The 24773-nt window shown below is 39.6% G+C and overlaps 1 protein-coding gene across 2 annotated transcripts; it reads left to right on the forward strand.

Annotated features, from left to right (window-relative positions):
- The first annotated feature begins 1576 nt into the window (after positions 1-1576).
- On the forward strand, positions 1577-22860 carry RBM5 (RNA binding motif protein 5). Of its 2 annotated transcripts, none has more exons than XM_044451183.1 (25): positions 1577-1725; positions 2752-2822; positions 4670-4880; positions 5240-5401; positions 7280-7349; positions 7807-7880; positions 9991-10074; positions 11604-11664; positions 11798-11863; positions 12640-12800; positions 13270-13367; positions 13700-13787; positions 13899-13976; positions 14930-15002; positions 15534-15622; positions 16162-16240; positions 17721-17812; positions 18357-18518; positions 19056-19202; positions 19288-19359; positions 20079-20258; positions 20598-20672; positions 21335-21432; positions 21540-21669; positions 22227-22860. In XM_044451183.1, exons 2-25 carry the CDS (start codon positions 2806-2808, stop codon positions 22350-22352), a joined length of 2493 nt encoding a protein of 830 aa, XP_044307118.1. In that variant the 5' UTR covers positions 1577-1725; positions 2752-2805; the 3' UTR covers positions 22353-22860. The 2 variants fall into 2 exon arrangements, with proteins under 2 accessions (XP_044307118.1, XP_044307119.1); XM_044451184.1 differs by lacking the exon at positions 1577-1725 and adding an exon at positions 3242-3416.
- Positions 22861-24773: the final 1913 nt, after the last annotated feature.

Genomic DNA, 24773 nt, shown 5'->3' on the forward strand with positions numbered 1-24773 from the left:
TACCTAAAGCAGCCAAATCAGTTCAGCCAAATCCAAAGTACAGCCATAATAGGAAGCCTTCCTTAAATGATAGGAACCACAACAAAATTAAGTGCTTTAAGAACAACAGAACAGGCTTCATGAGGGGATGTGGTGGACCCCCAAATGGCTGAGACATGGCTCCTTGGAGGAAGCTTCTTGACATTTGAGTGGGCATCCCACTGGGTCTTGAGGGTGAAGAGAGAGCTGGCCTGTAGAAGGGTGTTGGGTTTAAGTCCAACCCAACTGCACTTGGAGAAAAGGTAGATGTTACTCAGTGCCTGCCTCTTTATATCAACTGGGAAGGCCTTCCAGCCAGCATTCCATTCAGATGCCAGGTTTGGGGCACAGCAACTTAGTACATCCCTTCCGCAGTGGGTGTGGAGAGTGGAAAGAACCAAACATCCCAATAAATACCAACATTTATGTCTATGGAATGCTGATTGACATTCAGAAGGGAGGAATGGAAAAGATGTAAGAAGAGAGAATGGAGTATCCTGGAAAAAGCTGGCTAGAAGTCTGAACAGCAGCATGCACACTGATTGCCTGTTGGTGTCGTTTCGTGCTGTACAGAGTGGGGTTTGTGACACTGGATGCCATAATAACCAACAGGAAAAATTGGGAGCACTGTGCTAGCCTATTTCTCCCCGCTTGAAATATTTTGCAAGTTCACATGTGTGCGTGGGAGTGTTAAGAAACCGTTTCTTCACTTTTCTATTTATGTCAACTGTACCACTCTGCCCTTTTCATAAGCTGCTCCCTAGTGGACAAGCATAAAGCTAAAAGGCCGTTATTCTTCCGGTGTCCCTGTCCTAAGATCCTGCAACGAGACCGGAGTTTCGTGACTATTCTAGAAATCACAGCGGAGGGGCTCGGCTGCAAAGCAGAACTGCACAGTTCCCGGTGCAGCTGTGCTGCAGCCTATTATCCCCGTGTGTTTTACCCTGTGATAAACCACGGCGCTCAGCGTAGTCCCGGCAAGTGAAGATCACGGCGTTCCTTGCCACAGAACTCGTTCAGAAGTGTACTTGTTTTTCGATTCCAGGAAATGCCAGTCCCCCAAAAATGCTCTTATATGTACCGTACACGGGAATTGCTCTGTTACACAACACCAGAGGTTTCGGGAGGGGAGGGGGGAGCGGGAGAGAAACCAGTTCAATCCAATTCCACCTTTATTAAGAAAGAAAGCGATCTAACACGAGCCGCAAGGCTCTACAGTGAAGCTCCCCGACTTTATGAAATGGCCGTGATGGCGCTATCACAAGATGGTCGTCCGCCCGGCAAGATCTCTGAAGCCAGCGGACATGCGCTTACACAAAGGATTTGGGGCTACCGTGGAAAAAAATGAACGGGAGAGGCAGATGGCTGAAAAACACCAGGATGTCTCTTTTGCTGTGCTATGCTCACAAACAGCCTAGCTCCACAAGCTTAACCTTTTGCTATACAATTCCTCCCACAACGCCCCAGTTTTGTACTCAAGTTGCACACACTACACCTCCCAACATGCCGTGCGGCGTTAAAGGACGACGGTCGTGCACGTCGCTTGCTGGAAGCTTCCAGGAGGCGGTGGCGAAGCGCTGAGTGTTCTGGGTAGAAGACGGAGAAGTCTCCTCCGGCGCCATTTTGTGGCGCTTGAGAGAAACTGTGGTGGTTGCTGTTGAGACAGCTACGGTGGCAGAGCGGCCCTTCTCCCCTTTTCCCTTCCTGGTGAGTACTGACTGTGAGGCTTCCGATGCGAAGAAAAGTATTCATCTCAAAGAAGGAGAAGATTCCGTGCTTGAGCTCCAGCAACATAGTGATAATAAAAGAGCTTTTAGTAATAGGAATAGCAGCTGCAGCCGCAGACCGGGGATAGGACAGGGTGGCGGAGGTTAACCGCCAGCGATAGCTTGCCGAGGTCCGCGATCCATTTTTTGCAGATCCCAGTACCGGCCGATCAGGACAATCTTTAAGTGGTTTGAGACATTATCTCAGTTGGGTGTCTCTGCTTGCCTGTCCCGTTCTTTGTTGCTTGTTTTCTTTTCATGGGGGCTGCTTGTGCTAAACCCTTAGGTTTGCTATCATGATCGCTATCGCCGTAGGTGCGGCTGCACTCACGTTATTTTCCACCCGACGCTGCGGATATCAGCCGCCATTAAATGTCGCCTTGTCAACCCTTCCCCTGCGATATCCAGGAGAGGCTGTGTCTGCCCTTTCCCATATAGCGCCCGTCGCAGAGGATTTTGCAGGTTTATATTGCCTGAGTGTTTTCTTTGTGGTTTTTCGCCTAGCGTGTTTGTTAGTGTTGTTCATACTAACCTTAGGATTCGAGGGAGGGGGTTTGAATGTGCTGTCTCTTAATGCTATCAGAATGCGATGTTGTTACGTTCAGGTAGAAAAGAAAATCCTACAGCCATCAGCATTCCCCAGCCAGTCATGACTGGCTGGAGAACACTGACAGTTGTAAGACCTTTTTCTGTCTCAGTATACATTTGATTGCATCCTTATGCATATAACCAGATCCCGTGATTATTTGGGTAAGCTTTTATATTTTTTCAGTAGCTGTAAAATTAGAAATCAAGTGCTGAAAGTAGTTTTTAGTTGCAGATATGATTGATCTTTGAAAGGCATTCTTTGGCAGTACTCCACATAGCAGGGCACTGTAGGCATTACTCAGCAGTACACAGATCTCTGCGGGAAGGTTTAAAACGGATATTACTTCTCCAATGAAGAATATTTTTCTTTTCTTTTTAGATTGACAACTTGGTTTACTATAGAAGCAGTTCAATCAAGAATTGAAGGCAAGCTATGGGTTCAGACAAGCGGTATGTAATATCAAGACACTTGTGATATATAATGGTGGGTAGACAGATGAATAAGATCAATATTCACTGTTAGCACTTTGCATACTGAAGTACAAATATCTTATAATATCCATACGTCTTATTAGACTTGTATCCTGCCTTTCTAACAAGAAAGTGGGACTCAAGGTAGCTCATAATCATAAATAAAAACCAGTAAAATGATAATATAAATACATAAAAAACACATCCATAGCAGAATAAAATTGCAGTCAAGCTTAACAGACCTACTTACACAGGCCTGTTCATGTCTGCAGGCAGAACAATAGCATAGAAGGAGAAAATTTACCCTCCTTCAGCAGGGAGTTCTACAACCTGACATTCCTATAGGAGCCAGCAAGAACCTGTGCAGCTAACCTTATCTCTTTACTTCCCCAATGAAGGAAACCCTGTGTTTAGAGAAATGGCCCCCTTCAGAGTGAGTAGATCATGTGGCACTTGTGGGGCATTGCTGAAATTTGAGTGTGTGAGACTAACCACACACATTGCTGGCATGATGTCATTGGAGAAGAACTAAACTGCAGGTGACAGAAGAACTATAACTGCAGGTTATAACAGGTGAATTCACTTCAGGGAGCTGTGCTAAAGTTAAGAACTAAATTACTGAATTGTCACATGATAGTCGCACATGGTGATTCTTTCCCTACACATGGGCAGAAACTAATAAAACTGCTTTGAGGATTTGGTAGAGGTGAAATATTGATGCATAAAGGAAAAGTACTTAGGTCAATCCAGTGCTGTCACTGTTGTCAGGCAGGACCCATCACTCACACAATGGAAAGATGCCAGCTCAAGTAGCAACCCTGGGGAAAGGCTTGTTTCCAGAATGGGACAGGTTAGCAGGGTCTCATTCCATAGGCTCTACTAGGGCATGTCCACTAGTTTTGGGTTGCCTTTTAAACTGCTAGCTCCCTGTTCTAGAGGGATCCCCCTCGTATGAACAGTCATTGCCCTTACAAAGGATTTTGGTCATAAGGTGCACTTATTTTGCCAGGTGGGGGCTTGTTCTTTCTGTGATTAAAAATGTAGAAATACAACATATTTAAAGGAAAAGACAGCAAAAATAAGAACCAATAACAAGTTTTGAAAACTAGCAGTAGAGAAGATTGCACAATAGTTATGATTACAAGTAGATATAATTTACCATTGTAAATAAAGAATAAGAATATGTCATCTTTAAATGTATCACTTCATAAAATGAATAATTTATATTAAAGCAAAGATTAAAATCTTAAACAGCTGCAAAAGAACAGTTATGGTTTCCTTCAGGATTTTCTATGCTATGATTACTTCAGTACAAAACAAAACCAGTTGAATGTTGTTAGTTAATTTGAGATAGACAAGAAGATTAATTTAAATGTATAACGCTTTCTGTATTAGCGCAAAATTGTACATTAAAATATCAAATTTATGACAAAGTTTTGGAAATATTTCCCCAGTTACAGGGCATACTAATTGGTAAGCAACTCTTAAAATGTATATGAATTTCTTATGCAAAAATGATATGAGTGGAAATGCATAAGAAGTTAAGCTTGTACCATAATGACTTCAAAATTCCTTAACAGTCCTATATCTTAATACCAGGAATCTACATGATATGGACTAGGTTTTGTGAAAAATAAAGGATCATATGCATAACACACTATGCTATATAAGAAGCAAGCCCTGCCAGTTTTCATTACAATGTCCTTATACCATATAGTGTGTATAGAGCTGCTGCCCTTTTTATGGAACTCTGCATATTGTGTTAAGATCTTCACAATGAATACAGCAATCTTCAAGTTGCTTCTCTTTCTTAATTCTTTATGCAGTGTGAGCAGAACTGAACGGAGTGGAAGATACGGCTCTATCATAGATCGGGATGATCGTGATGACCGGGACTCCAGAAGCCGACGACGGGATTCTGACTATAAAAGATCTAGTGAGGAACGGAGAAGTGACAGATATGATGATTACCGGGATTATGATAGTCGAGATTATGATGGCAGAGATTATGATGGCAGAGATTATGACAGCCCTGAGGTAAATGAGATATCTGTTTGCTTGGAAAGTGTTGAATAACATGAAGTTTAAACCCTGGTTATGTAACTAATGTTCTTCTCTTACATTTAGCCTGTACTTACTCTTTTAGTCTGTATTAGTTAATAGTATTGTTTAGTGGCATTAAAGCATATAGAGAATACATGTTTGAGAACTTCTTGTTAGAAAAAAACAGAATCCATGGAATGACAAAAATGCAGTAGCTGAAAAATTTGTACAATTGTTTGAATAAGAATGGAATAGCTTGTGTAAGTCCTAGGGCATTTTATAATAGATTTAATGCTGCATAGTTAAATAATGATGCTGCATTATGTGTTTGCTAAACTGTGCTTTCTTGGCAGAGGGAGCGTGAACGTGAACGGCGAAATAGTGATAAATCAGAAGACGGATATCATTCTGACGGAGACTATGGAGAGCATGATTATAGAAATGACATTAATGATGAGAAAGAAAGCAAGACTATCATGTTACGCGGGCTCCCTATTACAGTTACAGACTATGATGTAAGTAACAGTTTAGTATTGACTTTGAAGTTTTAGATAGCAGTATAATTAACTACTACTTTAAATAGAAGTACAGCCTTTAATAGTTAATTCCTTAACTCTTCGTTTTCCAAGTGGCTTGGCTTAAATCCAAAGATTGTGCTTTCAGGAGGTTTTGTGGATTCCCTACACACATGCATGCACTTCTTAAAAATTGATTTGAGGTCAGGTTTTTGCTGGACTGGGTGAAGGAAATTGGCAATGCTCTCTCCCCTGAGTGGAAGTACTGCTTTGAATGTTTTAAATCCTTTGTGTACCCTTTCATAAAAATCTTCTATAAAGTGATTTCCATATGATCACTCATTTCCTGGGGTTTTATACAATTAACTTTTCATGAACATCTGAGCAGTTATGCTTGGATATAGTTGGTCTGCAACATTGTAAAAATGTTTTTAAACATTAAAAATTATCAAATGCTTTTTCAGGTACCTTTGATTCTCAGCAATAGCCTGTTGATTTGATAAAAAATATACTACATTTAGACAGTCTCTCCCAAGTTAGTACCCTGCAGAAGTTTTCAGTTTCGGGCAACATGGCCAGTGGTGAGAAATGCTGAAAGCTGCTTTTCCACAGTATTGGAGGGCATGATTTTTGGAGTGCTATTCTAGACCAATCTTCCACATTCTTGGGTTTATAATCCAAAAGCATTTCTGTGTCTGAAATATTTAACATGCAAACTGTTCAGCATGGCTCACTGTGGCATGCTAAGAGTTGCAAGAATTTGTTCTGCCTCAGCTTGCATAGGAGTGTACCTTAAAATAAATTATGCTAAATATTTTCTTTAACATTTATACTACCCCCCATGTGTATAGCATTTTTTATCTTACGTAGTGGTTGTAGACATAAAGAATGGTTTTTTAGTGAGTGCATTCTTGGCTTCTATAATTTAGAGCATGGGTCCTCAAACTACAGCCCAGGGGCCGGATCCAGCCTGCCATGCCCATTTGGACCAGCGCGTGCACGCCATCGCCCACCTTGCGCAGGGAGGCAGCAGTTTGCTTGCTCGGAGAAAACGATCTCCAAGCGAGCAAGCCGCTGCCTCGTACACCTGCCTCGCAGCGCGTGCCCGCCCTCACCGTGCCCGCACGCACCTGCCTGTGCCACGCCTTGCCTCACCTCGCCCATGCCGGCCCACTCCGCACCGTCGGCACCACCTTTCCAGCCTGTGCCCAGCACTAGTACTTTTCAACTGGCCCCCTGGTGAAAAAGTTTGAGGACCCCTGATTTAGAGCACAATAATGGCTTGTATCTAATGTGGACTCAGTTTAAGTCCCATCCATTTTAGCAAGTCTGAGCTATGTAATAACATTTATTGTAAGCCAATATCTGTACAAACTTGAATAAATTATATTGTTTGCCCAAAATATAGTATCTTTATGGATATGAGAGCTTTTCAGTGCTAAACTGCAAAACATGTAATCTCATGTTTTTAATAATTAGTTCATTGGACTACTCTAAAATGCTTATTTAAAAGTATTACCCATTGAAATAGCTAGGGTTTCATGCTTTTAGAATTTGAATATATTAATGTTAGGTCTGTAATGTGGCTAGAGATTAGCACCTCTGAACTTTGGCTACCACATGTCATGCCTGGCTTCTTGAAGAGCCCTAATTTCTTTTTATTGGAATAATGCAGATTTGAAGCACTCCTATCCATTTTAATGTGTGGTACTTCTTAAGCTGGATAGTAATACATTTCAGAAAAATGTCGGATTTGCAGTGATCTTGTATATTAAAATGAATATTAAGTAAGCAACTGGCTGTTAGTTGCTGCTTTCTCATCTCTTAAGTTTGCTTTGTTTTTGAATGCTAATAGTATTCTATTAAACTTTCGCACAGATTCGAGAGATCATTGAATCCTGTGAAGGCCCTCGGCCTGCAGATGTGAGGCTGATGAAGAGAAAGACAGGTGAGAGTGTTAACACGTTCTGTGGCACTATCTTCCTTTTCCCCAGGCCTAAAACCATTTTCCAAAACTCCCCTTCACCTGCAAGTACAAAGCAAAATGAAAGGTTTGCCATGAGTAAGGAATTGGCCTTTTGAAAGGCTGTAGATAGTGGAAGAAGCCTTCAGTTTTTTAATATATTAAAAGGTATCTATCGGTAAGTAACACATGTAAATTTGACTTTTAAATTTTAGTCTATTGCATGGTTATCTTTAAACATGGATCTCATTCAGGTGAAATGTAGCCTGTTAAGGCAGCTTGGTTTCCTTGCCATGGCAAAACAAGAAGCAAATTCAGATTTGACGTCGCATTTATAAAACTGCTTTGTCATGAAGTAATGAAGCAGTTGGAGAGAGATTCACCTGTTTTAAAGGAACTGACTAACACAAGTATCCCGTCTATATCTGAATGCTGTCTCTAGGTGTAAGCCGTGGTTTCGCCTTCGTGGAGTTTTATCACTTTCAAGATGCTACCAGCTGGATGGAAGCCAATCAGGTTGCTTCACTCACAAAGTCTAGATAATTCCTGAAAATGGAACAAGTCTGTACAGTTTTTAAAAAGGAATAAATTAAAAAAGATGAAGGAGTGGTTTGTTCTAAAACCCTGACTTCCTAAACTTTAAATGCTTTGTATATATTAAAATTTTTAAAATGAGATTGCATAGTTTTAGACAAAAGAAACATTTTGCCAAGCTGCCTCTTGTTAAATGGGAGTTATCCTTGATACAGGTACCATAGTATTTAACCTGATTGGTCTTTTATCATTATTTCTAAAGTAGTTCCTTTTCAATGTCCAGCCAAACAGGTTTTTCTGATTGTTGCAGTGATTGTAGATACATGGGTTATTGCTATGAAGAGACAGTCTCTGAAACTTAACCATAAAAACAACTGCAACTTTTTTAGTAACGGACAATACCTTTTTAATATTACTTAACAGATGAAATTAAACTTTGGAAAGGCAGCTAAAATGTTGTAATATAATGAGTATGAATAAGATAATAATGAAAATGGATAAGCTACAATAAAGTGAATTACCTTTCTGTATATTTTCAATGTGTTGGCATGCTTCTGATTTAAATCTGATTAATTTATTGAAGCAAAACTACTCTCCTATACTGAGTTGCTTTAAAGTTAGGTCCATGCAACTGAAGGACATAGCACAACTATAAAAAGCATCATACAGCTACCATTGCTTGAGTACAAGAATGCATAAACAACTTGTGCTGAATTTTACCACTTTTGGTTACTGGATGTCAGAACATCATGCCTTTCTGTGGGCCTCGTAACATGAACCAACTGCCACAGCAACGAAGCAGAAAGAGTAGCTTATCCTTGCTTGTATCTGCTGGTTTTTATACCATCCTTCACATGCAATGGTGACATACAAATATGTGCCTGGATTAACTGTATTAATAAATTGAAGTATTCCAATTTTAATATATACAAAGCTATCAATTTTCATTTTATTGAATCAGTTTCAAATTCACTCCAAAATAACCACACATTCTCTAGTTTTAGGGAAAAAGTAGTTGAGCCTCCCCAGTGGCCCTGTTGCTGTTAACTGTCAGACAAACATGATATATTGTAAATATTCCAACATCTTTTGTTTCTGTGCATATCCCAGTTTTTTCTGGGCCCTTCAACCTTCCCCTCATTTGTCTAGCATTAAGGGATGAAATCTGCACCCTAGATTTGCCAGGTCCTTTAAGGCTCTTGATGCCTTAAAATATTAGGACTTCTAATGTACATTTTCAGCTATATTTAGGCTTGGCTTATGTTATCTCAACATACACATCCCCCAGACATACCCAAAGGTGCATCTCTCTGAAAGAAGAGCTATAAAAGACTTGCAGAATTTAAGGGGGTTATGAGATTCTGCATATGTATGAATCAATAAAGTTTTAACATTCAGAAACTTGGCTTCTTTTTATAGAGTTAAGCAGCTAATCTCTTTAAACCATCATGCTAATTTTGAAGGCACTGAAAGCAAAATGAACTGTTAACCTATTGGCGAAACATCAGTAGCAGACTAGTTTGGAGAAAGCTACTGTTTGAAGAACACAAACATAGGCAAGCTTTCAGGTGAACTGCTGAATTAGTCAAAAAAGATTTACACTGAACACATGTTCAGTTCATGACCTTTAATTCAGACTCTGAGATGTGTAACCAGGTCCTCTTGAAGGGAATTATTGCACATCATGAAGGAAGCAACTGAAAGTAGTCCATATGTTTTCAAGCTTTAAACTCTAGGGTGTTGGGGAAAGAAGTGAAGCAGTCACAATATTCTAAAGTAGTGTGTTGCTGTGCCGTTAGGACTTGGTCTCCTTTGAGACGCTTCCTGGTTCCATGCCAGCGCTTAGTTTTGGCAGCTTGATCAACACTCCCTCATTCCGTTTACTTTTACTGCACATCCCATTTTCTTACTGCCCGTGTCCTCCTGCAGGATTGGATGGGCAGAGTTTAGGAGGCGGTGGTTGGTTCTCTCGTCATCCCCATTTGTTGTCCATTTAATTCATGAGCACTGAATCCTCCGAAGTGTGCTCTGCCATGGAAAAATGGACACAACTGCTGTGATACTGGAATAACTAAGTGTGCTTTTTTTGCAGAAAAAATTGTTGATTCAAGGGAAGCAAATAGCGATGCACTACAGCAATCCCAGGCCTAAATTTGAAGATTGGCTTTGTAACAAGGTAATATGTTTCTGCAAAGGGCATTTCTCCTAGTTATTGCCAAGATCAATCATAGTTAGCTACACTTAGGGAAATGAATATTACATCAGTTCATTTAGTAAGAGTAAATGATTAGATGATGCAACACCAACATGTGATTAAATGTTTTAAGTCTGGCTGCAAATTTTAAGGTATTAATTTATAGGGAATCCTGGGAAAGCATAGATTGTAGAATGGCAAGAAACTAACAAAACTCCACCTTAAATACGAATATTGTTTTGTATAGAAGTGATACTGGGGTTCTAAAATAATGGGAAATTTTGGCCCAAGTAGGATTGGACAGTGGCTTGGAAGTTGCTTCCCTGCTCCCACTGAACCTTCAAGGGAGTGATAACACCCATGATGGGTGACCAGGAAGCTGTATTCAGTGTAGTCTGACTTAATTTAAGCAGGGATCACTGATGATTTCAGATTCACCAAATATGCAATCCGCTGTACAGATATTGCGAAGAAGTACAGTTTGAGTTAATGCCACAGCTATTCATAGCTGCCATGAAAGCTGTGCACAGTCTACTCCATTTGAGCTACTGCAAGTATCTATTCTATGTAATACAACTGCTCATACTAGTAATCAATTTGTGTGAGCAAGAAGTTTGAAAGAGGAGGGATACTGAAGACGGCAGGGGCTATTTCTGTGATTTGGAAATAATCACAGGAAGTGTGGAGGTAAGCCTCTGCAGTCTTTCATAAGCAAAACACTTGAGATGTTACACATGGTGGTAACATGGCAGGAATTGAAAACATGACATCTTGATTGACTTTGAACCATGTTTGATTGCATGGTACCAGGAGAAGGCTTGAATGATAAGAGGACAAGCCATCTTGTTGTTTAAATCCAAAGATCAGCAGAACTGTTGTAAATAGAAGGGTGCAGTGTGACACAAGTGGCCATCCTAGCTTGAAGACAAAATCATACCCTGCCTGTTATAGCTAAGTATTCATGGGTTGCAGTTCTTAATTCTCTGTTCACCTTGAATACCATGGTTCTTAAATTCTGAAGTTCTCCTTACACTTCTTGGTCTGTTCACCTTGAATACCATGTTCCTGTTTATTCAGAGTGATAAATTTCAGGAACTCCTCCAATCAATATGCTTGTCTTTCATCAGTATTTAACAGACTTCAGGTCTTGAATTATATGCAGGGCATGATTGCAAAATCTCTAAAATGGGTAGCACTGAGGGTTCAGAGTTCGTTCCCAAAATTCCTTGGTGCTGATTGTGATAATGAGTTTGCTGAATGCTAGACTGGGGAAATGAACTGTCCCCCCAGATGATGGGTGCCAAAGCATGTCTTCCTGGCTTCAAGTGTGTGCCAACCTTGCAGTGTGATTTATGTAGTAATATCTAGGTAGGGGCAGTTATAAAAAGCAACCTGAAACTAGCACCTGCATTACAGATGCTTTACTATAAAATAATTTAAATAGTTGTGGTGTATCCTATAGTGTGCTTGATCAGGTGTGTAATCTAAAATGTACTGGGTTTGTTTGTTAGTGCTGCCTTTACAACTTCAGGAGGCGACTAAAATGTTTCCGTTGTGGAGCAGATAAATTTGGTAAGTTCTGTTTGAATAAGTTACATTAAACATATTTTTCTTTCATAAACTGCACATGATTCCTTTTCTGGTATGGTATAATAATTTAAGTTTACCATGAAATAAATTCATTTTTTCTTGATTTGTAATGAAGATTCAGAGCAGGAGGTACCACCTGGAGGACCAGAGGCTGTTCAGTCTGTGGACTACTACTGTGACAGTGAGTAAAATCTCAGCTCTTCCATTTCAATCTGGAGTTGGTTGGCCAAGGTGTGTGTTCCAGAAATATGTTATTTTCCTATTACACAGCAGTTCCCATAGATTTGATTGGTTATTTTCTTTTTCATTTCATAAGAGGAATTTACAAAATACAAGGTTTAAGCTGCTGAAGTTTGCTCATGTCCTGAAAATTCATGGCAAATGGGACATTTTTCTGGCTAAGGGCACTGCATTAGCTTTAACAGCTTTCCATCCACATTTTCCAAGTGACTTCTTTCGCAACCTTTCTTCTGTACTACTATCTTTTTTAACCAGTCACTATCGCTCATTGGAACATAGCTTCCTCACTGTTTCCCCCTCTCCCATGCACATGATTCTTTCCCACAGGTAGCTCTCCTTTCTTTTCAGCAGCCTCCCCAAAATCCTCTGCTTTTCACCCTTACTGTCTCTTTCCCCGCAGCCAGGCTGCAGTCTTCTCTTTTTTTATTGCAGTGCTTCCAATGCTCAACCCTTTAGACGTAAAGCCAAGGCTTCCTCCTCCTATTGGCATTTTTATACCAGGAAAGGATATGAAAATGTAATTGTGTGATGGGTTAAAATCATATCAAACATAATGTTGGGATAGTGAATGTAATACATAATTGGATCATACTAATGTATTAGAGTACACAAGATTTTTTGCAATTTAAGATGTGGAATTGATTTTCTATTTCCCATAGTTCTAGAACAAGAGAGGGATATAAGACAACTTGTAACAACATTTTTTTCTTCTCTTAGCTCTTATTCTTAGAAACATAGCTCCTCACACAGTAGTGGACTCGATTATGACAGCTCTGTCACCATACGCTTCCCTGGCAGTAAATAACATTCGACTTATTAAAGACAAACAGACCCAACAGAATAGAGGCTTTGCTTTTGTACAATTGTCTTCGGCAATGGTAAGGGTGAACTTAATTTCACTTCAGTACTAAATTTGGTCTACTTGTAGTGACTCTGTCTCTAAACTTCAGTATTGTAGTTCAGTTAGATATGCAACTCTTCAGTCATTGCACCATTGCTCGCTTCAGCGAGGTAGTGAAATTAGACTTCTTTCAGAATATTTTCTAGTTGAAATAGCATGTATATACCCTGTAAATGGCAAATGGTGAACAGGATATCAGTGAGTCTAAGCTCCTAGCAAAAACTTTAAAATGTGATGAGAAGCATACCCTTTTTTAACTATAACCATGTCTAATATATAACTTTTTTGTATGATAAAGCACAAAACCTTAGCTTCACTTAAAGGTGTTCACAATGCATGCCAGTGTTTGTGTTGTGTTTTTCTAAAATCTATTTGCTGTAAATAAATCCTTCTCCACAATAATGTTTGAGTTTTCAGCTTGAGCTTTGTTATTATCCTCTTTCTAGGATGCTTCTCAGTTGTTGCAGATCTTGCAGAGTCTTCAGCCACCTCTGAAAATAGATGGCAAAACCATTGGTGTGGATTTTGCAAAGAGTGCCAGGAAGTGAGTTACAAATTGCTGCTCTTTTATGTTAAAGATATTTCAGTTTTTTTCTTGCAAAAGGATTGGACATTGACATTTATATTGCTGTTTTGTAGCACAACCGTTAGTCTTAAATATTGAACTTTGTGAAGGGAACCAGTGTTTTCTTTATAGCTGAGGTAATCCCGGATTTACAGAGAAGGTGTAGGGGAAAACAGGGTGTAACCTTTCCTCATCTTGCTGGGCCACAGATGAGATGCTACAAGTTGTAATCCTTGCAATTGTAGTCTGAAACTTCCTGGGATATGCAATAACATTGCCTATGAATTCTGTTGTTGTTTGCTCATTTTCAGGGATTTGCTTCTCCCAGATGGCAATCGTGTCAGTGCTTTCTCTGTGGCGAGTACAGCCATTGCTGCAGCCCAGTGGTCATCTACCCAGGTAGGTCTGTCTCTAAAAATAGTTGGAAGAGAAGCTCACTAACAGTAAATTCAGTAGCCATTTGTCCAATCCTCTTGTTCTAATATATAAACATGTCCCTTTAATTTATAGCCTCAGAGTGGAGAAGGTGGCACAGTTGACTTCAACTACCTCCAACTAGGGCAAGATGGCTATACCCAGTACACTCAGGTAGTTATGAAAGCTATTATAAACTAGAGATGTACAGATTTTGTCGAATCTTTTCCATCTGTGTTTTGTGCGTCATCAAGCACCTTTTGCTTTTTTTACTTGTACTCTTTATGAAAATGTTTTTTTCCCCAATTTTCCAAACTGACATTTGTACACATGTGTGAAAATGGGGAGATCCCTCCCAAGTATGTGTATTCATGCATTAGCCTATGGAAGAGACCCTCCAGAGATACTCTTTAAAGGGTGCAGGCAGGGTAGGTGGTAGGCAGGGCACTTCATTGGCATTTATGGAATACCAGGCAAATTCCCTAGATCTTGATCACTGTGAATAGTACAATATAATCTATACAAACTTGAAATACATCAATACAAAGCCAACAGACAAGGCAAAACCAGTATGATAAAGAGCTAAAGCCACCAAAATAATAATTGCACTGCTAATTTCATTGATACATTGCCCAGTAGCAGAACATCCCTTGGCAATTAATAATCCATTAAAAGACCCTCCATGTTGCCATCAATCAAGCCTCACCAAGTGGCAGGTCTTGGAAGAGGACCTCAAATGTTGAGCAGCTAGGTAAACTTTGGTTGGGAGAGGTGCTTTGGCATGACATTGTGGTTTCAGGCTTTGGGGTGAGGATTGAAATAGACAATTTAAGAATGTCTCTAGGCCTGTCTTAACCAGGACTAGAAAGGTATGCAGTGTGGGTAGCAAGTGTATTTTCCTGGAAAGAGTGTCCTATAAAGTGGTGGGGTTTGTTATCAAGCCTTCTCTTGCAGCTTCCCTCTGAACTTCACAGTAAGAGAACCTTGTAGATGTTTTTAAGGCATAGGTAAGGGCGTATATGTTTCTTTCTAGGAACTTGCTGCTGTTTCCTTGTCTTAATATCTAGGCCTTAATGTATGCACTTCCACACCACACAAGGATAACTTAGTCTTTATTTTTTGCATAGTGTTCACAAGACTACCAACAATTTTACCAGAATCAAGCAGGAGCATTGGACACTGAAACAGCAACAATATCAGGTAACAGTTTCTTTGTTAAATAGAAGCAGGTCATATTTGTCCATCTTTCTGTGGGTAATCTCTATAGAGTAGAGTTGTTCTTCAGCTAGAACTGAGTTTGCAGAATTCTAGTTGAGGCATGTTGTGCCCTTAAAGCCATCTACAGCCATCATCAAACCAGTTTGTACCTTGCCAGACTAAACCACAAAAAAAAGTTCTGATTTAAGCTTTGGTCTTTGCATGCGATAGAGTGACAAATAGTCAAAAATCATTAATGCCAGATTTATTTCTCCCAGGTGTTAAGTGCTAAATAATTTAAACAGCTCAATCTAGAAAATACAGATTACATTCCTGCAGGCCATGCTCATAAATTCAGCAGATTAAAGTTGCAAAACTTTGTGAATTTGACCAGAATGTCAGCAAACATTCTGCTGATAGTGTACTCTGTGCAGGGTAGCTGAGGTGCACTTTAGTTAGTTGTATAGTTACACTAAGGTTGTGCTAGTTTTTTAGATTTATTTTGTGGAATTCTAATGAACTGTGTGTTGCCAGGTGCTCCAGTTACAACTGCCACTACAGCAGCTGTTGTTTCCCAGAGCCCTCAGTTATATAATCAACAAAGCAATTCACCTGAATCTTCGGTAAATACAGTGTATTTTCTGTTACAGAGAGAATTAACTTAGTGCATAGCTCTAGCATTATGGTAATAGAATAATCAGAAAAAAATTAGCAAAGATACTTCATTATATACATTATTATTGCTGCTATTATTACTACTAGTACTATTATTATTATTGGATTCCTGTACTGCCCATAGCTGAAGCTCTCTGGGCAGTTCACAGCATTAAGTGACCCAGATTTCAACCACGCCTGACCCTATTTGGCTTCCAAGATTAGGCATTTCAGGCTATATGAAAGCTATTTTAATTTTGGTAACATGCCTAATAACTCTCAAATTCTTATCAGTGCATTAGACTAAGAGGCATTGAATTGCTTAGGGCAGCTAGTAGTGAGTAGATTTTGAATTGGGGTCTTAGACTAAGTCCAGTTTTTGTAAGATAAACTTGGCTTGTATTCAAGATGTTTTACATTTGTGTAAGGTGTCTGATACACTTTATTCTCATACATGGAGACAGATTGCCCTTGAATAACAGCGTTCCCTTGGGTTTTCTTGTCCCAGACACAGGCAGCCCAGCCATGTACTAGTGCCCAAGTGCAATCATCATCTCCAACTGGTGTAGTCCCTGGCACAAAATATGGTAAGTAAGCTTAACTGTCGCTAGATGAGCCACTGGGTACAAATAGAAGGCACTTTCTTAACTTACCATTTTATATGCATATTGATGCTAATTAATCCTAGGAAGAGAGTAACCTGTGGATAGGGTGAATTTGCTTTTAGTCCCTGCTGAGGTGTTTCCCTGGAGTGAGTCTAAGTCAGGGGTTGGCAACCTTTAACATTCAAAGAGCCATTTGGACCCATTTCCCACAGAAAAGAAAACACCGGGAGCCCTTTTGACATCTAAAATGAAGATAACACTGCATATATAGTTTTTTTATCTTTATGCTATGTATAAAAGAACTATAGTGTGTTGCATTTATGAAATCAGTGAACTTCTACAGAGAAAAATTCTTATTTCTGTATGCAACAAAAAACATTTTGAACTCTGAAAAAAAAGACGCTGGGTTGAAAGTTACTTTCAAATATAATACTCAATGTCTGAGTCCTCCTTGTATTTATTAAATAAAAAGCCAAACTTGTATTATCCACTAGCAGCAAACCAAACATGCCAGCTGCAGCAAACCAAAAATGCTGTCTGCTTCTGTGTGCCCTCATCCTTTTATCACGTGGTGAAATATTGAACAAACATCCCTCTCCCAATGTAATAATGTTGCTGGAATTTTTTTAAGAATCTTCTTAAAACAAAGAAGTAGATCCATATCTTCGTTATGATTTAGCTGCAGCTCTTGTTCAGTCACTAAAAACTGTTATTTTTAATCTTACATTATAAACTAGTAAGATTCCTTTCATATATTTTGAATAGGAGTACAGCTTCCTGCAGAGTCAAAGTCAGTGCTAAAGAGTTGCATGCATTAAACAGCAAACCCCATAAGTTCGTCAGCAGTAAAAGCAAATGAATCTACCCACATACCATTAAACGTTCGGTTTTCTTCAGAAACTTTTCTTTTCTTTGGATTTATCCATGGTTGGAGGGGGGAAAAGCTCAGTAAATCGGCACCAGGGCAGAGGAATGTAGCGATTTACTTAACTAGCTGATTTACTTAACTAGCTGGCGCTGCATTCCTGAGTGGAGTTTCGAGCAGATCAGCGGCTGTGCCGGCGTGTGTTTTGAGTGACAGAGCCACAGCCGAGGGGTTCAGGAGCCACGTGGGGCTCCAGAGCTGTGGGTTGCCGACCCCTGGTCTAAGTGTACCCAGAAGACCTACCTTAACTGACTGGAGGGGGCAGTTAGAGAAACATAATGGAGAGGAAGAGGTGCTGCTAGAGGAAAAGAAGGGAGTTGCCGTCTCTTCAGCTGTGATTGGGTGTTCTCTTGACTAACTGAATAATAGCGGTTTAACATATTGCATGTTGTATATTGTAATTATGAACATTTATATTTTTAGTACTACTTGTTTGTAAACCATTCTGGGAGACATGCATGGCTTTTGAACAGCATATAAATGGAATAAATAAATAATTCAGTCACCTTGGTAATAGTTCATACTTTCAATTTACAGCCATTCCAGACACTTCTACATATCAATATGATGAATCATCAGGTTTTTATTATGATCCTGTGACAGGGCTATATTATGATCCGAACTCACAGGTAAATAGGATTCTGCCACCCTCTCTTAATTAAATAAAAGTTCTTGGGGTCATCAAGGCCTTGCACAAAGTCTTCAAGACCCCCTTACAGAAACAGAGGAATGTTTAATACTGGGTTAGCAATGGGAAGTGTTCAGTTCATGGCATCTATAGAAAAACATTTCCCAGGTCTTGGACAGCACTAATCACCAAAAAGTAATGGGGTAAATGGGGTAAAGGACTAATTTAGTATTCATTTGAAGTATCAGCCTATGCTTTTACAGCCTTGTGGCTTTTTGCCATGTAGTGATTTGTTCAGCAGGTCTTTGGCATCTTCCTTAGTCTCAGGAATCATTTGAGACTATCCCTGCCACAAAAACTGAAACCACATAGGGAATTAATAATGTGAATTGAACCCATATGCTGTTTAGATACAAGGATTATAAATCTTAAATGATTTGCTTTAATGCAAGTTATAGTCTCTTGATTTTGTTCTTAGTTTGAATGTAGCAGTAGTTCCCTCTTCATTTGTGTTTAAAGATAAATCAAAAGTTGTTTTCTTTCAGTACTACTACAATGCAGTAACACAACAGTATCTTTACTGGGATGGTGAGAAAGAAACCTACATGCCTGCTGCAGAGGGCACAACATATCAGCAAAATAACGCTCCTCCCACCAAAGAAGGGAAAGAAAAGAAAGAGAAACCCAAGAGTAAAACTGCCCAACAGGTAATAAATGGCAGCCTCTGTAGTGGAGATTGAAGTTTGCAATACTAGCTTTGGTATAAAGACAAGACAGAAAAAACAAGGAGTGTTTTGTTTTATTAGATAGTAAGAATTTCTATCTAATGTTAGAAATTAGATAACATTCTAAGTAAGAATGTTGTATGAAGAATACTGTTTGGAAAACCAGCTAATTTAAAAATAGTTGGCACTGTTGAGGTAGGGAAAATGTACATTAGAGAAGCAAGAGACTCTAGAATGGTGCAATTGTGTGTTTACAATTCAGTGATACCACAGTTGGATTTAAGGGGTATTGTGAGTTAGCCTTTAAGAGCTAATTGAACTGAAACTCTACTGTAATGAGTATTTCCAAGTACGTGTGTTTTCATACTGTTTTGATATGGTACATTTGATTAAGTCATGCATAAATAACTTGATACTGGAAGATGGACTGGGGTGGGGAATATGGTATTGTGTGAAAATACTAAATTTACTTTGTAAATAGGTAGACAGTTTGAATCAAGTCATTATTTTCCCATTCAGATTGCCAAAGACATGGAGCGTTGGGCTAAGAGCCTAAACAAACAGAAGGAGAATTTCAAGAATAGTTTCCAACCTCTGAATGCAAGGGAGGAGGAAAGAAGAGAATCTGCAGCAGCTGATGCTGGTTTTGCTCTGTTTGAAAAAAAGGTACAGAGTGATGGGCTGCTTGCATTCGGTATGCAGAAGGAGGCCATTGTATGTAACTTGGTTTAATGAGCTTCTTCTAATTTAGGGCACCTTGTCTGAGAGACAGCAGATAATGACAGAAGTGATCAAGAATGGTGATGATGATAACCCACTGAAAGTAGGTGTAAAGGAAACACAGTGACCTTTGCATTGCCCTGTGGAACCCTTGTGGAATAAGTATTGGTTAACACTTTGCTTTTGAGCTTTGAAGCCTTTATTAATGAGCCCAAATTAATTCTTTGTGATCTTGTAGTTTAAACCTTCATTGATCAGTCTAAGTTCAGTGAAACAGGTTCTGTAATGAGGCTTTTGCCTTTCAGTTCAAAACTTAGCATGGCTGTGACATCTAGAACAGGAACAGACAAATACTGACATTGGGAAGGAACATTTTGAGCAGTCTTATCTTGGAAGTTGTAAAAAGACTATCATTGCAGCCATCCTGAAGTCAGTCAGTTGCTGTTCACTGGAATATTTGGACTGTTTAGTAGGATACCTTAAAGGGCAGTCCTTCTCTTAAAAGAAAGTACTGTCATATTAGTTGACTTTGTGTTGTATCATGTGTGGAATTATTGATAGAATTGTACTTTTGTCAACTTACTGATCCCAAATTGTACTTTGTTTGGATATCAAACAAACTCTGCAGATTAATGGTTGCCACTTTTTCAAACACATTTGGCAGAGTAATAGTAGTACTCTTGGAAGTTTACTGTATCTGCATTTGAGATGGTAGGGACCTTACCCCTATCAGTTGCAGTTCTCAATAGGATTTGAATGTTTTCTGCTGTCGCTTAACAAGAATGAAGTTACTATACATTGTTTACATTGCTTTTCTTCTAGCGTGGCTTGGTAGCTGCTTATAGTGGTGACAGTGATAACGAAGAGGATTTCTTGGAAAGACTGGAGAATGAGGAGGAAAAATTAACAGACTGGAAAAAGTTGGCTTGTTTGTTATGTCGAAGACAGTTTCCAAATAAAGAAGCTCTGGTCAGGCACCAACAACTCTCTGACCTGCATAAGGTAACCACCTTCTTCAAATTATTAAACTTAAGTTTAAGGTTTTTTAGCAGTGACTTAACTGACTGAAGATCAGCTTGTTCTCCCAGTTCTGAAGACAAAAGAGCATGCAAAAGATGTCATATGGTCTTACAAGTGGAGATTTTCTCCCCTGCTCCTTTACATAGACAAAATAGTAGCAGTTTAGCATCTGGGCTTTCAGTAACGTGTCATTGCTTGAAAAAAAAAAAAAACTTGAAATTTAAGGGTAATACAGCTCTTTAAAGATAAAGGTTTGTTAGCTTCCTAAAGCAGTTTTATTGATCAGTTTTGACAACATCATGTACCCTTTTTCCTATAAAGCAAAATATGGACATCTACAGGAGATCTAGACTATCAGAACAAGAACTTGAAGCTTTGGAAATGCGTGAGAGAGAGGTTAGTGGCATGCAAGATTATAAATACAGAGAAGCATGTTCAACTTCCATCACTAGCATCCCAGAAGTTATAATCCCAAGGTTTGGGTTTTTATGTACCTCACCAGTCCTTAATGGTTCTGAAGAAAAACTTGAATTGCCAGAAATCTTGTATAATAGCTCCCAAACAGGAAAGAGAGGCAAAGTGGAAGTTGAAATTTTTAATATTTGAAACAAGCTCAAGCGGTGAAGCCACTTCTGGCCATACTCTTAACTAGTAGTTGCTTGGGGAACACACAAGATGTATGTCCTATTTACTAGACTTTACAAGATACATATTTTAGATTAACAAATTATTCAGCTACGGATGGATGATTGCCATACATACATTTTAAAGATAAGTCTTGTCAGTCTGGGTCAGAACTTTCTGTTGTGGCCTTATTTGCACTGCTGAGCACCAGAAACACTTTTCAGTGTCTTCTGAAAATATCCACTCTAGTAGCCACAGAGTGGGATCAGTCTACATGCTATGCCTCCTCTTTAGCTAAAGTACTTGAATTCCTTTCCCTTATCTAGCTTGTGTCAGTAGCCACTTTGTTTTGCTGTTTCAAGGCAGAAAGCCACTACAGTATATGATTAGGTTGACAGTGTTTTTAAAAGTAAGTGGAATTTATTTCATTTTAGATGAAGTACAGAGACAGAGCAGCTGAAAGACGTGAGAAGTATGGGATACCAGAGCCACCAGAACCAAAGCGCAAAAAGGTGTTTGATGCAGGCACTGTGTATGTATTTGAGAGCTACACTATAACTAAAAAAAAGGAAACGCTTAGAATAAAATTTCCCACATTCTCCTTCCCTTAACTGTACTTGTTTTTTTTCCCCCCCGTAGGAATTACGAGCAGCCAACTAAAGATGGCATTGACCATAGCAATATTGGCAACAAAATGCTTCAGGCAATGGGGTGGAGGGAAGGTTCGGGATTAGGAAGGAAATGTCAAGGCATAACAGCCCCTATTGAGGTAAGCATGGATTCATTTTATGTTGTGTCTAGAATGTATTTGTGAGTCCATCTAAATACAACAGCTTTCTTTTTAAAAAGTTGCTGTTAAGTAAAGAGTTCTTGCTGACTTTTAAGCAGCACCAGCTGCTCCGATTGCAGTGGTCGCCGCAGAGGCCACTGCTGTAGAAATTTTCTTAATCCATGAGCACTTGTAGATTTTTGTTCCATTACACAGAATGCCAGATTCATATGTGAGAGTTTATTTGTTGCTGTCACTGATAAGCAGTGTGAGCAGATTTTAGAAGCATACACCGTGGTAAATGGAGAATCAAGGCCTGTCAGAGCATGCATTTCACTTGTTCCCCCAATTCTGTGATTTTTGGGGAGCAGTTTGGCAGGAATATTGCTAATTCTAAAAACCAGAGCACCAGTTAGGAAATACCGACTTGAAAAGTGTTGAAGGGCACTTAAGTATTGTTTCCAGCCTTCCTCATACAGAGACCTGATGGGTACAAAATGCAGTTGTAGTCTTTGTTCCTGTTTTGAAACTGCTAACATGACTGTTTTCCATTGCAGGCTCAAGTGAGAATGAGAGGAGCTGGCCTAGGAGCAAAAGGTAGTTCTTACGGTGTCTCAACAGCAGACTCCTACAAAGATGCAGTACGGAAAGCTATGTTTGCCCGATTCACTGAAATGGAATAAGCCATGTCCATCTTGGGATCAGAGAAGGAGGCATGAAACATCTCATTCTTCCAGACTGACTGTTAAAAACCCTTATGGCCTTGTGGGCACTGTAGAGTTCTAGTTATGGTTTGAGGTTAATCATTTCTATTTCAGGTTTTCCTTCCAGTATGTAATGGTTCCCTTATTGGGACATAGAATGTAGAACATCACAGCCTCATGTTGGAAGGACCATAACTAGATAAAAAGGGGGTGCTGCATCTTTATATATATTTGTACATAATGTAAAGTAATGTGTTGTGTTTAAAGGTTTGTGTAGTCTAAAAGCTACTCCTGTCCTGTGGAGCAGTGGAGAAAGTGTTAGTATGATTTGACACTGCTGTATCTGCCAACTTTGTATTGTTTCTCATTTTTGGCAAAATTTTCCTGTACATTTTGTAAGATACGTATTTGTATAGATTTTTTGAAGATTTTGATTCTAGATGCCAGTCCAGGCTTCTTTCAAACAGAAATAAAAGCCTAAACCAGACATTGTTTCTTCTTGAGGAAGGTGTGTTTGTGGGGCAGAATGAATTAACCCAAATGAAGTACCTGAATGAGTTCTTGTTTGATTCATAAGAAGTTTCAGTTAATTTACAGGTTAAGAACAAGTTCCATTCCAGAGGAAAACAAACGCATCTTTAAGTCAAATTTGTATGTAAGTTGGATCACATATAGTTGGTTCTCCACAATTGCAGGGGTTGGGGCACAGGAGCCCAGTGAAAGTGAAAAAAACCCCTCTAGCCCCCATCCCACCCTGTTTCACTAGTGCTGCCTCTTTGGAGCAAGGAAATGCTGGAGATGCTGCACCGCCCCCCAGATGGGGGGGGGGTGGGGGTCAGGAAGGCATGCTTTGGAGGCCTCCCTCTCTCCCTTCCCTTTCACTTCTCTCTCTAGGGTGATAATTTTCCGCAGAATTTTTTAATTAGCAAGTTTTATGACAGTTTCTTCATAAGTACAGGTTGTTTATAACTTGGGGACTGCCTGTGTTTCTCTACCTTCTTGCCTGTTTTTAATTAATTAGAAGAGGCTCTGTGTTGCATATTTACCTGCATATATTTGTGCCTGTTCTCAAACTCTCGAAATGCCAGGAATTTCATTGGCAGAATAAGTTTTACCTTATAACTGACCTATTTCAGTTGTTGTGAACTTCAAATGTTATTAGGCGTCAGGTGTAATATCTTAAAACCTACCTTGCAGAAGCTATTGCTCTTTAGAATTTGTCTTCCTGCTAATTTCACAGTGCTTTCATCTGATTGTTTCCTTAGAGGCTGCAATTCATGATCACTGTTCTTCCCCTTAATGAAAACAGAACATCAGCTGTCTGCAGGTCTTACCACTTTATTTCAACCACCAGATGTTTGGTGGTTTCCTAACTTCTATGCTGTTTTTCTCATTTCTCAAGTTTGAAGTAAGCTATACTGTGTTGGTATGTTAAATTCATCTCCTTTTTCTTCTGTGCCTCCAAAATACCACCACCACGCATCTCGCATCTCCCCCAATCTTTTGCATAATGGAGTTTTGCCTTCAGAATGAAAGAGATTCCACATTACTGCTCTGCAAACATGTTTCTACTCTTAGGTGTCAAATATTCTGTCACAAATAGTTATTTGAACAGAGTATGAATTAAGAATCATGATTACAGTAAAAAAATTAAGCAGCAAATAAGGCAACTAATGAAAGCCTGTAATTTCAGACAACAGCAACAGAGAAATGCACACAGGAGTGCCCAATTAAATGAGGTGAAAAAGATGTTTAGCCTGGCTAAACAACTGTCCTTAAGCTATGCTATGATAAAAAGTTCAAATGACCCTGGACAGTATAAAGATCTTTGCTTGGCACTTCAAAGACACTGAAGTAGGCAATTGCAAAGTCACTCCTGAAAGGAGCGTCCTTCTGTCATCGCAAACTGCAGTATCAAGATATTTGGAAAGCCGCCTGGATGATCCCAAGGAATTAAGCACATATGGGAAAGGGTAAACCTGAAGTTCCAGGCCACAAAGTGCTTTGTAAATTTAAAACCAACCCTTTGATTTCAGCGTGGAAACAGTGGGAACCAGTGAAAGCTGCATGTTCATGATGTCCCTGCAAGAATAATAATAAATACAGCCAAGAATTGGCTGTACCAATGGGAGTTTTATAGAACATTTCAAAGGCAGTGCCCATGTACAATATGGTGCAGTAATCTTAAATGGGATTTTACAGATTACTGAAGTAGAGTCTAAACGAGGGGTCTCAAACTCACCTGGGGGCGGCTGGAAGTAGAGTCTGGGTGAGGCTGGGCCGCAGCAAGTATTCCACCCCCGCGGTGTGGTGGGCCGCTCATCCCATGTGGCTCCTGGAGGCCGGCCCGGGCGCCACTGGCACTTTGAAGGCTGCAGGGCCCTCCCCCGTGCCCCGCCC

This window comes from Varanus komodoensis, unplaced genomic scaffold (genome assembly GCF_004798865.1).
Source record: "Varanus komodoensis strain SLA01 unplaced genomic scaffold, ASM479886v1 scaffold6_2, whole genome shotgun sequence".
Taxonomy (NCBI): domain Eukaryota; kingdom Metazoa; phylum Chordata; class Lepidosauria; order Squamata; family Varanidae; genus Varanus; species Varanus komodoensis.

Bases quoted from the DNA above. Each gene is read 5' to 3' on its own strand.
- RBM5 (XM_044451183.1), top strand. The intron at 15,003-15,533 runs GTAACAGTTTCT...GTGTGTTGCCAG, and splicing joins TGAAACAGCAACAATATCAG to GTGCTCCAGTTACAACTGCC. The intron at 16,241-17,720 runs GTAAGTAAGCTT...TTCAATTTACAG, and splicing joins AGTCCCTGGCACAAAATATG to CCATTCCAGACACTTCTACA.